The 13,903-nt window shown below is 49.6% G+C and overlaps 1 protein-coding gene across 9 annotated transcripts in view; it reads right to left on the reverse strand.

Moving 5' to 3' along the window:
- Positions 1 to 5,559: 5,559 nt before the first annotated feature.
- CAMK1D (calcium/calmodulin dependent protein kinase ID) overlaps positions 5,560 to 13,903 on the reverse strand; it is a 392,843-nt gene continuing 384,499 nt past the window's right edge. For 6 of the 9 annotated variants that reach the window (XM_053572399.1, XM_053572402.1, XM_053572403.1 and 3 more), the window contains 2 exons: positions 13,287 to 13,404; positions 5,560 to 11,570 (listed from right to left, as the gene is read on the reverse strand). In XM_053572399.1, the coding sequence (XP_053428374.1) occupies positions 11,452 to 11,570; positions 13,287 to 13,404 (237 nt within the window). In that variant the 3' untranslated portion in view covers positions 5,560 to 11,451. Of the gene's footprint in view, positions 11,571 to 13,282; positions 13,405 to 13,903 lie in introns of all 9 variants that reach the window. The other 3 variants (XR_008376200.1, XR_008376199.1, XM_053572401.1) reach the window with 3 other exon arrangements.

A 13,903-nucleotide genomic window follows, 5' to 3' on the forward strand; every position in this document is an offset into this window, starting at 1 on the left:
GAGATTGGGACAAGCCACGGAAGACCCCACAGCTTGTTAGTGGCACATCGGCAATTCTGGACTCCCCTGGAGCTTAAAGAATCTTCTTGCTCCTTGACGTAAGCGGGGGCCTAGAGCACAAGGAGTTTCTGGCTCAGGTCCCACCACAGCTGGATAGCGTTTGCTGTTGACTGAGCCCAGATGTCGTCCTAACAGAACTCTCCGGTATACAGCGACTCCAGTGTCTATGTGGGGTCCATGGCAAGAGACCCATCTGGGCAAAGTCACTCTGTGCAGCCTCTGGAGGGCAGAAGGCCGCCTGCTGCCAGGCTGTGGGTGGCCAGGGGCTGGGAAGCTGGGCGTCCAGCCTGAAAGCAGTGAGGGAAGGCCCGAGAAAGTTGGTCTGCCTCGTCTCTCAGCACTGACAGCCATGGGCAGCGTTACGTCCACTCCGAGTCCTGGAGGCCTCCAGGAACACTCACTGGCTGTTTCCCCGTGGTTTTCCTTCCAGGCCTGGGTTTCTGCTGCCTCTTCCTAGTCTGAGGTTGGGAGTGGGGGAGCCTGTGCTGGCCCCTGAGGGGGACATGGCCCTTAACAAAAGTCACTCCCTCTCTGACCCCTGGTGGCAGGCAGAGTTTCTGTGTGGCTGGATGATAACACGTGGGAAGCAGGTTCACGCTCCTCAGGCCCCTTGGCAGGTGCTCTGGGAGGCAGGGTCATCCATGGTTGGTGCAGATACAAACTGTACCTTCTTCCAAAATGGCGGTGGGGTTCGGCCCAACTGGCCTATCCCAGGCAGCCTCTGCGCGTGGGGGGCTCATGCCTTGGCCTCGTTCATCTCGTCTGAATCCCGGCCCTGCCACTCTCAGTTTGCTGGGGCTGCCATAAGGAGGTGACTCTTCTCCCACCCAGATGACCACTGCCTCCCGGTGAGGGGGGGACAGACACCTGAGGTCAGGGGTGTTTCTTTCTAACACCTGTGAGGAAGACCATGTTCCAGGCCCCTCCCAGCTTCTCGTGGTTTGCCAATAAGCTCTGCCATTCCTCACCTTACAGGTCTCTCTGCCTTCACCGTCCTGTGGCCACCTCCCTGTCTGGCATCTGTTTGCAAATTTCCCTTTTTAAAAAATAAGGGAATGAAAAAAATTTTTTTTTTATTTTAAATTCCTGGACTAAGGCCCACCTGAAAGACTATTTCCAAATAAGGTCACATGTTGCGATATGGAGGGGTTAGTCCTATGAATTTGAGGGGAACACAATTTAATCCACAACAGCCACGTGTTGGTGATGATGGGACGAGGCCTTAAACCTCTCTGTTCCTCAGTTTCCTTATCTATAAAATTGGGATATAGTAGCACTTACATAATAGGGTTGTTGTAAGGATAGAAGGAGTTAATATTTGAGTATTATTTTTATTTATTTTTAAGATAGAGTCTCACTGGGCGGCGCTTGTGGCTCAAAGGAGTAAGGCTCCGGCCCCATATACCAGAGGTGGCGGGTTCTAACCTGGCCCTGGCCAAAAACTGCAAAAAAAAAAAACCAAAAGATAGAGTCTCACTCTGTCTCCAGAGAGCTAAGATTATAGGTGTGAGCCACCGTGCTGGGGGTCGAAGAATATTTAAAACCCTTGCACTCTGGGAGGCTGAGGTGGGTGGATCATCTTAGCTCAGGAGTTCGAGATCCCTAAAATTAGAAAAACTAGCCAGGTATTTTAGCAGATGCCTGTAGTCCCAGCTATTCAGGATGCTGAGATAAGAGAATTTCTTGAGTTTGAGGTTGCTTGAGTTATGATGATACTATGGCACTCTACCCAGGGCGAAAGAGTGAGACTCTGTCTCAAAAAAACAAAACAAAAAAACAGTGGCTGACACAGGGTGCTCTCAGCATTTGTAAGAGGTTCTGATGAGTGGCAGTGGACATCAGTTGTAGGCTGGGGGCTCTCTCGTTTACAAGGCTTCTTTCAGTGGCCAGGCCTAGGGGTCCTCCCTATTTTGTGGGGGCACTTGCTGGGTCCCTCTTCACCTATGCCCAGAATTTACGAGACTTTGCTGAGCCACTGAGCTCTGGAAGACACAGTGGGAGGGCTCAGGAGGTTTGGGACGGGCAGAAGAGTTCAGACGAGAGGATGTTCCACATGCAGGTTGAAGATAGACCTGGGGGGGCTCAGCTAGACTCCATTCTGGAATCTCTGAGAAAGACTGGTTATCCTTTGTAGGACTGTACAGATTTGTTGGGCCAGTGGCTCAGAATAAATAGCTCGACCCAGCAAGGATCCCCGGGGAAGATTTTGAACTGACCAGCAGAAAGAAATATAAAGTCAAAGCTAAAAAAAATGTTGTAGGGAGGTATAGGAAACACAGATGAGCCAGGTGAAAAGCGTTAACCAGTTGGCCAAGAGCTGTCTTTTTCTGAACCGCGAAGTGTTTCTGGGAAGAATCAGGAAGATGAGCTCACGCTAAATACAGTCCCTCTCAGGGGAGGTGGGAAGATCGCAAAAGATCTGAGATGCTTTCTTAAAAAGAAATCAGTAACTTCGAAGACAATCTGCAGGAGAAAACCAGATGCTGGGTGAGGCCGCATGTGGGGATGAACCTTCTTGTGCTTGGATGGAACTTTCCAGAGATATTAATCAGGCCAAGAGGACAAACTTAAAACACAAAAACAAAACCCAGCAGTGTTATCATCGTTGTCCGCATCTCTGATAGATCAAGCCCAGCCCCTGTGCCACTTCTCCTGGGAAGAAGTGTCCACTCCTGGGAAGTGGACAGCTGGGTGGCAGAAGCCTATAGACAGGCTACAAAGTGAAGGTCACATTCTCTCTGCAGGACCTTGTTGCTGGTCTTCATGTAAGGCCAGACTGAGCTATTACAGGATGCAGATTTCTCTTGGCAATATAGAATGAACCCTAATGAATGGACAGTGCTCTTCCAAAATGTTAGCTGACTTCAAAGGCTCCAGGCTACCTACTAAAAAAATGAAGTCCAAATTTCATAGTTTGGAATTCAGTGACTGGCACAAAGTGAAGAAAGAGCAGCAGACAGCAGAAGGAATGGTCACTGGTGTTGACCCGAGCTGAGTTTGAAACTCTGCTCACATGTACAACTGACCTTGGGTATATCATCAAGCCTTTCTACAGCTATGTGGGTAATCAGAGCACCTTGCTTGTTGAGGCTGATGGTGAAATGAACTACTTTCCACAATTTCCAGAACAGAGTAAGTCCTTACGTGACCCTGGTGTTAGCAGCAGCAGCCATAGTTGATGACATTAGCAAGGTGCCTCCAGCCTAACTTCTCTCTCTCCCTGCAGTCCGCCCACGCCCAGTGCTCCTGGCCAGCAGACTGCGGACTGGTCTGCCTGCTATGTCCCCATCCTCCAGGCTTTAGCTCTGTTCCTCCTCAGTTCTTCCCATCCAAACTACTTTGTTTTTTTCAGTGTGACTGGAAACCCTTGATTAAAGCAGGTTTCAGAAAATGTTGACTAGATGAATGAATGAATGAAAACTTGCGACTGGATTCAGTTGAAAGGCACTGATGGGAACATACGGTAAATCAATCAGGGAGAACTATGTGTTCTGAGAGCTCAGAGATCTGATTTCACCGCCAATGATGGGCTTAGAAGATGGGCTGGTCTCCGTGGGTTTCCTGTTGGTGAAGTGAGATGGGGAGGCCACCCACTTCTTGACAGTGTGACATCTAACGAGCTCAGGCAAGTGCTTGATCAACAGTCTTTAGGAGACTAATGTGCTCTTCAACTCTCAGTCCTGAATGAAAGGGACCTGACGATCTCTCCCTAGAGCTTGGTTCTGAGTTCCCAACTGGAGTTTTCTGGAAAACCCAATCAAAGCTCCTCTAGGCCCACAGCTCCAAGGTCCACTGGGCCCACCAAGCAGCAGGCCCCGTGTGGAGCCTTTGTATGAATCAGATGGGTAAACAAGCCCCCTCCTCCTGAGCTGGGGCATGTGGCTTGGTTTGCAGGTTTGCACTAGAAATCACCCCACCTCTCCCTCAGCCACACACACACTCTTTGTTAGGGAGAGAATATATAATTGGGGTTGTATATTCTGGGGCCTCAACACACGTTTTGCAACTGAATATGTACAAAAAATGAAACTGAGCACAGTTCCTCTTGCTCAGTCTTTCTCCAAGTGTTTGCACACCCCTAAGACCACAACCAGCCCAGCCATATGGCTCTGCCTACAGGCAAATTTGAAGAGTTGTTTTTGGGCCTTTCCCTATAAATCAGGGTTTTGATATTATAGTCATCCTCCCTACGGGCACAAAGAGACAGGAAGATTTGGGTGCGGATGCCTTGTGCCCCTTTTTTTGCTATCAAGCTCTGCTGAGTGCAGCGTAAATACCAACTTTCCATTAGGGTCAGTTTCATACTTGTTTGCATTTTGGTGGGCTAAATTTTCAGTTGGTTGGTGAGCCCTACCTTTATTAGTAGTTAGGCTACCAAGACTGTTTTGTTCCATAAAATCTGCATTAACCATGTCACTGACTCATACACTGAACGATGCTTTTGTATTTATTAACCTCCCTGGGGCCCAGGCTCAGAGAAGCAAGACTCAACCAACAAAGGATTGGGCACTGGACAGGGTGCACCATGTTTTCTCCAGGCTCATGGCCTTATTTTCACTAAGGCCCATGCTGTTGTCATTTCATTTGAAATGGCTTCACGGGACATTAGTAACTCTACATTTCTTTTTTTTTTTTTTTGAGATAGTCTCATTCTGTCACCCCAGGTAGAGTGCAATGGCATGATCACAGCTCATTGCAGACCCAAACTCCTGGGCTCAAGTGATCCTCCTGCCTCAGCCTCCCAAGTAGCTGGGAATGTAGGTGCCTGCCACCACACCTGGCTAATTTTTTCTATTTTTGGTAGTGATAAGGTCTTGCTCTTGCTCAGGCTGGCCTTGAACTCATGAACTCAAGCTATCCTCCCGCCTAGGCCTCCCAGAGTGCTAGGATTATGGGTGTGAGCCCAGTCTTAACTCTCCATTTCTATAACACACATCCAATGCATTTTTTCCCTCCCTACACACTATTTGGATGAGAGGAATTATCCAGTTGTTAGACTTGATCCTTAAAATTTATTTGATGAGCTATACATCAATTCCCTGTCCCCCCAAAAGATAGCAACCAGCTTTCTGTTTGGAAAAGAATCTTCCTCTAGACACTGTGCCCACAGGCTCTGCTGAGGAAAGGGAAGAATGTGGTGTGTATTGCTCAAGCCTGGGGCTGCCAAGCCACCCACTGCTCAGAGGGTGCTTCCTGAAATTGGCTTTGGCCTTTCCTCCAAACAATCTGGAAGTTAGTGTGGTTTGAGTTCCAGCCACCTTCTGCAGCAGCAGGAAAAGGGGGTGCTCTCCTGTTCAGTGGGCCCCCAGCCCCAACCCCAAAGCTGAGATGTGCTGGCCCTTCCTGCTTCCTGGGTAGAGGTATGAAAAAGCTAGAAGACCCCAATTCAGGGTCTCAATTCAATCTCTCTCCCTCAATCTGAACTTGAGAGAGAGGAGGGAAGAGAGGCGTCAAAACTCCACATCCTGCTCATCCTGGAGGAAACTGGCCACACATACCTGAAGGTGATTAATTGTCTTTATTGGAGGAAAACAAGAAGTCATCAATCTCGTTATCATTATGATAGAAATCTTGATATGTATACATGATTGTCAAGGCAGAGAATCATTTGCTACATAGACCCATGAACAATTCTGCAGTGCCGCAAACCTATGTGGGTTAGACTTCTTGCAGTTTATTACATGCACGGAATAAATGCACGGTTTCCCTTCTTTTGGACAAACATGTTTTTATGGAAAAATTGAACCAATTGCAAGCCTGGTAATAGTAGACGCGGGGACATTCCTGGTTTTGACATTGTAATTTTTGGAAAACATGCTCACTGTTGGGGGAGTTAATGTGTAGCAACTAAAGCCAATTTAGAAATTGTTCCAATGTTTATTCTGGACAGAGTGTACCTTTGACGTCTTTTCACCTGAATGTGGGACTAGGACAAATGTTCTCTGTAACATGCCACCTTGCCTTTCCAAACTGAGACGCTGCTGCAGAATCTCAGCATTTCTGTTGTCAGTGAGACAGCGCCTCAAGCCACTGATGGGGCCAAGTCCCCTGAGGTCAGTGGCAGGCATCAGGGCTGCAGGACAAACATCCGAGCTGATGTCCCTGTTCCCTTTTAACACTCTTGCAGTCTGGCTCCCAACCACACCCCAAGGGCCCCTGCACTCCACAGTGCCTGGGGCTTCAAGGAGCGACTGGGAATTCCAGTCTGGCCAGATTGAGATTTTCCTTTAGAAGCAATTTAACTAGTGTTTGGGGCTTGTGAGGTCTTACCTCTAAGATTAAAGCCTCAAATACTCCTCTCATTTTTTTTCCTGTCCATAAGAAAATAAAATCACCTGTAAGTAAAATAATATGGCAAATCATCAGATGACATAATAACCATGTGAGAAGTTCTCTGGAGATACAAAGGTTAAAAACAGAATGGCGGGTGCGGAAGCGGCATTTAGTACCAAGGACGAGTGCAGCAGCTGTCCCTTTGGGGTGGAAGGATACAGACACCGAGAAGCCATTCCACGGTTTACTTTGTCCACAAAACCAGACGGCAGCCACATGCTGAGCGTTTGGCTTCCAAATGCACAGCCGTTTTGGGTTTGCAAAAGCAGAGCCCCCCAGAGCCACGAGCTGAGCTGCTCCTGCGGGAGGTGGCAGGGGAGTCCGGGAAGGGCTGATTCCTTCCTGCTGACTGTGGAGGCATCGAGAGGTGGCTGGGCCTTGGCCAGTGTGCAGGGCAGACTTCACAGCGGGGCCGGGCTCCTGCACACACCCGGGTTGCGGTCTGCCATGCACTGGGGCCACCAAGGTGTCGGGTGGTGGGGCACTGCCTGCTACACACAGCTGAGGATGTCAAGGTAACTCATCTCCACACTCATTTCCTTGGAATCTTCAGGAAATAAGCCTCCCTTTTTAGGAAACTGTTTTCTCAATTCAGCTTTGCTATCTCCACATTTTTAATTCCAACAATTGAAGAGATTGGACCACCTTTTGCAAATGTCAGACGCACCTGCAGCCCCGACCTAGGACTGGTGACCCCGCCCCCGGGAGTGGTGATTACATACAGGTATACACAGTTTCTTTTAAAAAGCAAACTGAACAGTGTTTGGTCTGGAATGTTTAAGGAAAAGGCAAACTTTGCAGAGTGTTGAGTAGACAGAGGGGGAGGGGCACTGTTTCGGGAGCACATGCAAAGGGTTCGTGCACTGTTCCATCAGAGGACCTCTGTGTCATTTGCGTGTGACTGTGCAGATCTGGGAAATAGTATGTCATACTCTGTGAAAAATGAGGAGCTGCCACGTGCCAGCCAGTACATCCCTTCTGCACACCTACAGGGGCCCCAGCAGTTCACCAATGGAGGTACCACCAGGGAGGGAGCTTCTGGCTGAAGCAGGGGCAGCACCCCCAGTCCTGGCTTCAGCCTGGAGCCAAGATTGGCACCTGGCTTCCCCGGTGGGGAGAATGGATTCTGGCCAAGCTGTGGGTGGGCCCAGGGGCCACGGTGCCCAAAGCCTTAAAACACTAAGTCCACTTTTCCTCTGATGTTGTCTTATCTTTCTGTTTAAAATTGCGGAGTGTGGGTCAGGCAGGTCAACCTGCCATTCCATAGAAAAGACCAATCCACTTTCAAGAGCAGTGACCTGGGCTCCCTCCCCTAGTGCCTGGTGGCCTCAGTCTCTGTTCTAAAGGGAGTTCCCCCTTCCACTCGCAATCCATCCAAGCCGTGCTGGGCACCAAGGCAGACAAATGGACATGATGAGACCAGTGCTGAGCAGGTAAACTGAGGCTGGGGCTTTCTGTACCAAATCCCTCTACTGAGACTGCTGATGCTTTCTGGGAGCCACACCTTGGTCCATGTGCTCACGGGCATCTTCCTTGGCTCTAGCCTGACTACCAGGTTCCTAAACGTCACTCTAAGAGCTGGCTGCAGAGTAGGGCCCTGTCAAAGGTCACAGGCTCCTATGCCGGGGTAGGGGTGGCTGCTCCCTGTCCTTGAGGTGGGATTTTAGAAGTGACCGGAATCATGGCCATGATCCAGAATGCTAAGCCACGCTGCTTGCTTGCTTTCTTCTTTTCTCTCTTTTTTGAGTTTTGCATAATTCCTTAATAGAAAGGAGATGATTTTTCTCTCGTCCTATGGGGGCAGGGGTGGTGGGAGGCATTACAGGAGGCCCGAGCGGCCTGGAGGTGCTGTCCTGTCCACCTCCAGGGTGTGGCAGCATCGTCTCCATGCCCCCTCCCTGGCCATGCCCTGCCCCTCCCCCTGTGTACCCTCCAGGAATGGGGGGTTGGAGCAGCTAGCACCCCAGACCCCGGGCCCGGAGCCACCTGGGCTGAGCTCTGCCCATTGGTGCCTGGGTGCAGTGCCACTCGGTTCATCTCCATGAACGTCAGCTTCTCTCACCTCGAGTAGGAGACACAGATCAGGGAAGCGAGGGAGGGACAGACGGGCAGCTAAGGGAAGGCCGTTCTCAGCCACGATTTCCAGACTTAACAGTGACGTAGAAAAGGAAAGTCCACGTGCTCTAACAAGTGACAAGATGGGGGACGTGGGGTCAGGGAAGCAGTTTGTGACAGGGAGGGTGTGTCACGTAGGTGCCCTCTGAGGTGCCCGGGCGGGGTCTGGGGCTTTGCCCCCCAGCTGGGCCTGGCTGAGGCCATCTCTGTGCCCTGCGTGCCTGGTGGGCCACTTATCTTCACACAGGGCGCCTTCTGCTTCTCTTCCCATTTTGTGATAAAACAATTCGTACCCAGCGTGGCTGAAAGAGAACCTCTGATTTTACTGCGAGGCTCTCTCTAAAGCGCCAAGGCTCTTGGCTTTCTAATAGGAAGGACCTAAGCCTAGCGGTATCGCGACAGTATGGCCTTCCTGATGTCACCTTCCACAGTCTACTCCTGGGCTGAAACCAGCCACCATCTCCTCATACAATGTCACTGAGACCTTATGTGCCACAGACCACACATGGCAAGGGGGACCTTGCACGGAGCTCACCTCCTTCCTGATGTCACCTTCCACAGTTTACTCCTGGGCTGAAACCAGCCACCATCTCCTCACACAATGTCACTGAGACCTTATGTGCCACAGACCACACATGGCAAGGGGGACCTTGCACAGAGCTCACCTCTCAGCCGCTGTGCCCTGCTCGCCACCTACTGCAGTAACACGCACCAACTTTCAGCTGCAGACGCTGCTCCAGTCACCAATAATGGGATGTGGCTTCAAATGTTGCTTTCTAAATGGAAACCGCTCTGTAGGGCACACAGCACCAAGAGGTCTTTGTAACTATTCATGGGCACGTGGTAGGTGCCAAATTCAGGCAAATTATCACCTGCTGCGACCTATTCACTCCCTTTCTTATGCTGTTGGACCCTGAGTGCTTCCATGATGCTGTGATTGAGCGGTGTCCTAGCAAAGCTCTGGAGGCTCCTCAGCTTGCCCAAATACTGTTTTTAATGTTCGTGTCACTGTCCTTGTGGAGGGACTGATGCCTACTCAACACTGGTGACGCCTGCTTAACTGGGTCTGTTGTCCCTTTGTAGACTTTTCTAGGCTTTTTACAGATTTTGAAAAGTGACAGCTTGATTTTCTTACCCCATGTGCCTGAGTGGCAGACACCAAGCAGCTGAGCATGGGGGGACAGGGACACCGGCTGCCTGCATTCCCAGATGCTCCTACGCACACCTGTGTGGCCGAGCCTAATGTGTGTGTTTGTATGTGGTGTGTCAGAGAGGGTAGGAGTGTCACTGAACACTCAGCCTGAACACAGGCAAAGGTGTGGCAGTGACAATGCAGGTTTGGCCAAAAGGATCCCCCCTGACCGGCTGACTCTAGTAGGAGGGCAAGACAACCACTGTCAGGAGGTCACCGGGCCATCAGGAAGACCTGCTGGGATGCCTGTGGGGGCTCAGGGTGGTGGATGGACTTGAAGGGCAGAGTGAGGGCTTCTGCAGAGCTGGTACTTGGCACCTCCTCAGAAAGTAGTTTGCCTGGGTCACATGTGGCCGTTGTTCTCTCCTGCACACCTGTCCCATGAGGATGAGCGGCATGACCTGGTGCACCCAAGACAATCCTAGTTTAAGAACAGAAAGTCCCACGTTTGGGAAATCCTTCAATCTCATGCTCACTGGGGCAGCGGGCGACCCTGCTGCCATAGGTCTTTGATTTTAGACTCCCCTGATCAGAGGAGTGGCTCCAAGCACCAGCTGGGCCTGGCTGAGGACATCTCTGTGCCCTGCGGGCCTGGTGGGCCACTTATCCTTACCACAAAGATGGGTGCCTTTCCAAGGCCACCTCCCTCCCTTCCTTCAGAAAACAATCATACAGGAATCGGATAAAAATGTGCAAAAACCACCTGCGTGTGTCAGAGGCCTTTGTAAGTGTAAGATTAGAAATGTATTTTTTAAAAAACAGAGAAAGAGAGAGATTAATTTTAAAACTGCATAGCTGAGGTCAGAGCTTTCATCTGCTACCTCCCCTGGAAACGAGGCTTGTGAGTGGGGTTCACTTTCAACAAAAGCACAGCTTGTTCTTTGTCAGGGAGGCTCCTGCATCTCTGCGTTGTGGAGATTTCACAGCAAGCTCGGCCTGTGACGTTTAGCCTTGGGTCTTGGGGGAGCAGGCTTCTTTATTTCTGACTGCAGATGGCCAGAGGCCCCTCTGGGCTCCAGGTAGCTGGGGTCTGTTGGAGGGGCTGCTGGGGGGGTGGTTTCTGTAGATTCCCCCAGATCCCCACCCTGGGGAGAGCACAGCCCTGCAGACTTGCCATATTGCCTTCTCAGGGAACCCCTTCCCAAGGAAGGGGGGAGAATAGAAGGGATAGAGGTAAAGTGCCCTCAGCCTTGGAGACAGGCTTTCGGTCCTCTTGGTAGAATTTTACAAAACACCTTTAAATTCCCCTTGGAGGAAAAAAAAAATCTCTTACAGGTTAACATAAAATCACTATTAAAGAGCAACAGATACAGGTCAGGTAACTGAGAGATACAGTCAAAAGGATATACTTCTTAAAAGGAAAAAAACCCCTAATGCACAATATTTACCAATATTTAAATAATCCAGTTGAAACCAATTTTTTTTTTGTCATTAATGAAAAAATACACCATAGATGGTTACCTAAGCTGGGGAGAGTGGAAATGACGGCGCCGGGGAAGAGGAATGAGAAGGTCTGTTCAGTCAGCGCTCTGCCCGATCGTACGTACAGCACCAGATCCTGGTGGGTCAGCTCCCCTTGAGTCAGTACAGTTTGTGAGAAATGAACGCTTCAGAACTGCAGTATAAAATATGGCCATAAAAAAACTTCTGTCTTCCAGTCCTGTGCGAGGAGGTGCACCATGCAAGATGGGGTCTCGCTGCAGGGGCTCCCCTTCCCTGGCCCTGCCCCCGGGCTCCACCTCCAGAGCCAGTCACTTGCTTCCAGTGTGCACTGTGGTCACAGTGGTGGGCCTGGGTCTCCGCTCAGCTCCGACTCCTGAGACCCCCGACGAAGAGGAAATGAAGCTACAGAGCGTGGAAGGTGCCAGGCCTGCAGAGACGGCAGACATGGTGCGGTTCAGAGTTTCAGAAGTAAATTCTCAGCCTCCTGCCCTCGCAAGGGCATGGATGGGCTGGGTTTGTGGGGGGCCCAGACTTTCACCCACATGACTCCACACTCGTACCCACCTGGAGGAAGACCTCTGCAGTGTGTCCAAAAGCTTTATGTTTAGACCCAACTCTCTTCTCCTTTCTTCGTTATAACTAATTTTTATTTAAAAACTACAAGGCTTTGCTACCATGATGTGCTGAGTTCCATGCGCTGAGCACTTATTATGATCTAAGTGCCAGGTGGGCTGTTGAACGCACATGGTCATTGTAAGAGTTGCTCTTGTCTTATGACAGCTCCATGACGAGCTGTTTTAAGAATGAGGAAAGATCCAGACAGCCCCTTCTGACCTCCGGTCCGTATGTTGTCTGTACTCTTGGTTCAGAAGTATTTTGTGACACAGAGCTCTTTGAAATAAGGATGTTCACCTATTCTGTGTGAACTCAGCAGTCCCCTGGCCTGGGAAAGTTCCCCAGTGGATGTATGGGTACTGGACACCCTTGACATGACCGCACTGGCTGGGATTAGCGCTCCAGTGACGGTCCCCAAGCATGAGTACACAGGGAGGGCCATAATATAAGTTCCTAGGATGGGCTTCACTGTCAATGTCATCGTATGAATCTGGAAAGAAATAATTAACCCTAGGGTTCCCTTTGAGCAGATGGTGGAAAGAATTTAGGTAGGATGAATACGGATCTACAACATATGACGGGCCAGGGGAACTGCAAACAGAGTTCTTGTGTAAATTTAAGGACGGAGCAGTCCCGAAGGAAATGGGATGATTTTTTAGACAGGAAGGGAACCCTTTCCTGAGCAAACAGGAAGGGGTGTGATGCCCAGGGTAGAGGCTGAAAGGCTGCTCATCGCCGGGAAGATGAGGGCCGAGGGGATGGTCCAGGCAACTGCTTGGAAGTGGAGCAGAGCCATGCAGTGGCCTTGCAGGAGATTAAGATAAATGCAGAGAGACGGGAAAGTGGGAGAGAGAAAGAGGAGGGCGTAAGTGTGCCCTCAGTGATGGAACAGCCCATGTGAAGACGAAGGTTGATGCAATACAATCTATCACTATTTTTGCAAAGCCAATGCACTTCGTATAAATGAGCTCACATGATCATTGTCCTCATTGAAAAAACACCTATTAGAAATCATCCCTCCCGCAAGGCCCAGCGTGATTGCACAAGGAAAGATTGATCAGAATGAAGGAGACAGGTCTGAAAGCAGCCTGGCCTTTATCCGGACAAACAAGGCTATGTGGCCTCGAACCATGAATTTCTCATCTGTGAGTGGAAATAACGATACCTAGGGTCGTGTGAGTATATGGTGATTATACAGTAAGAACCTCCACAGTTGACCACCTCCTTATGCTGACCTGAGTTTCACAGACTGGACACGCACTACGTGTGCTTCATTGGTACAGCAGACCTAGCTCCTTATGTCGACCACCTCTGTATGTTGACCAGTTTGTTACAGTCCCTTGGGGGGTCAAGTCCAAGAGGTTCTCCTGTATTTTCTAAAATGTCCTAGGGCCGTTGTGTTAATGGGATAAAGTGTTCAAAGTGCCAGGCAAAAAGTATGTGCTCAGTAAATGACAATTCGTCCCCCTCTCCACCCCGGAAGTGTCTTAAATGCCGGCTAAGAGTTCTGGGTTTGTTACATACGCACAATCTTTTTGGCTGGCCAAACTGAGGCTGCTCGAAACACTGGTATTTGAACTGTCCAGGCTGCTGCCAAGATGGAGTTTTCTCATATGTCTCACGACAGCTGTGGCGTTAAACGCTTGCTGAAATTTAAGAAAGGGGGAAAAAAAAAAACAGACAAAATACTCCAGCTAATTAGAAGAGACTCCCATGGTATCCTATCGTTTATCCTGTTATGCTAAGCATTTCAAACTCCTGAAGTCACTCTCATGAGACTCTAGAAAGAAAACTTATGTTGTCCCTTCTTCTAAAAGTGCACAGATGTATAAAAGCTCCTCCCAAAAACTGAAAAAAAAAAAAAAAAGCTCCTCCCTATCACAATATATTTTGGAGATCTAAAATAGTTTTCTTCTGATAAGATAAACAGATAAAGATAAAACAATTCTTTATAATTTAAGAGATGTGATTTTTAGAATAAAAGATATAATACCTTAAAATACACTTCTTTTTTTGAGATAGAGTCTCACTCTGTTGCCTAGGCTAGTGGCCATGGCCTCAGCCTAGCTCAAAGCAACCTCAAACTCCTGGCCTCAATTCTCCTGCCTCAGACTCCTGAGTAGCTGGGATGACAGGTGCCCACCA

This window comes from Nycticebus coucang, chromosome 20 (assembly GCF_027406575.1).
Source record: "Nycticebus coucang isolate mNycCou1 chromosome 20, mNycCou1.pri, whole genome shotgun sequence".
NCBI classification, from domain to species: Eukaryota; Metazoa; Chordata; class Mammalia; order Primates; family Lorisidae; genus Nycticebus; species Nycticebus coucang.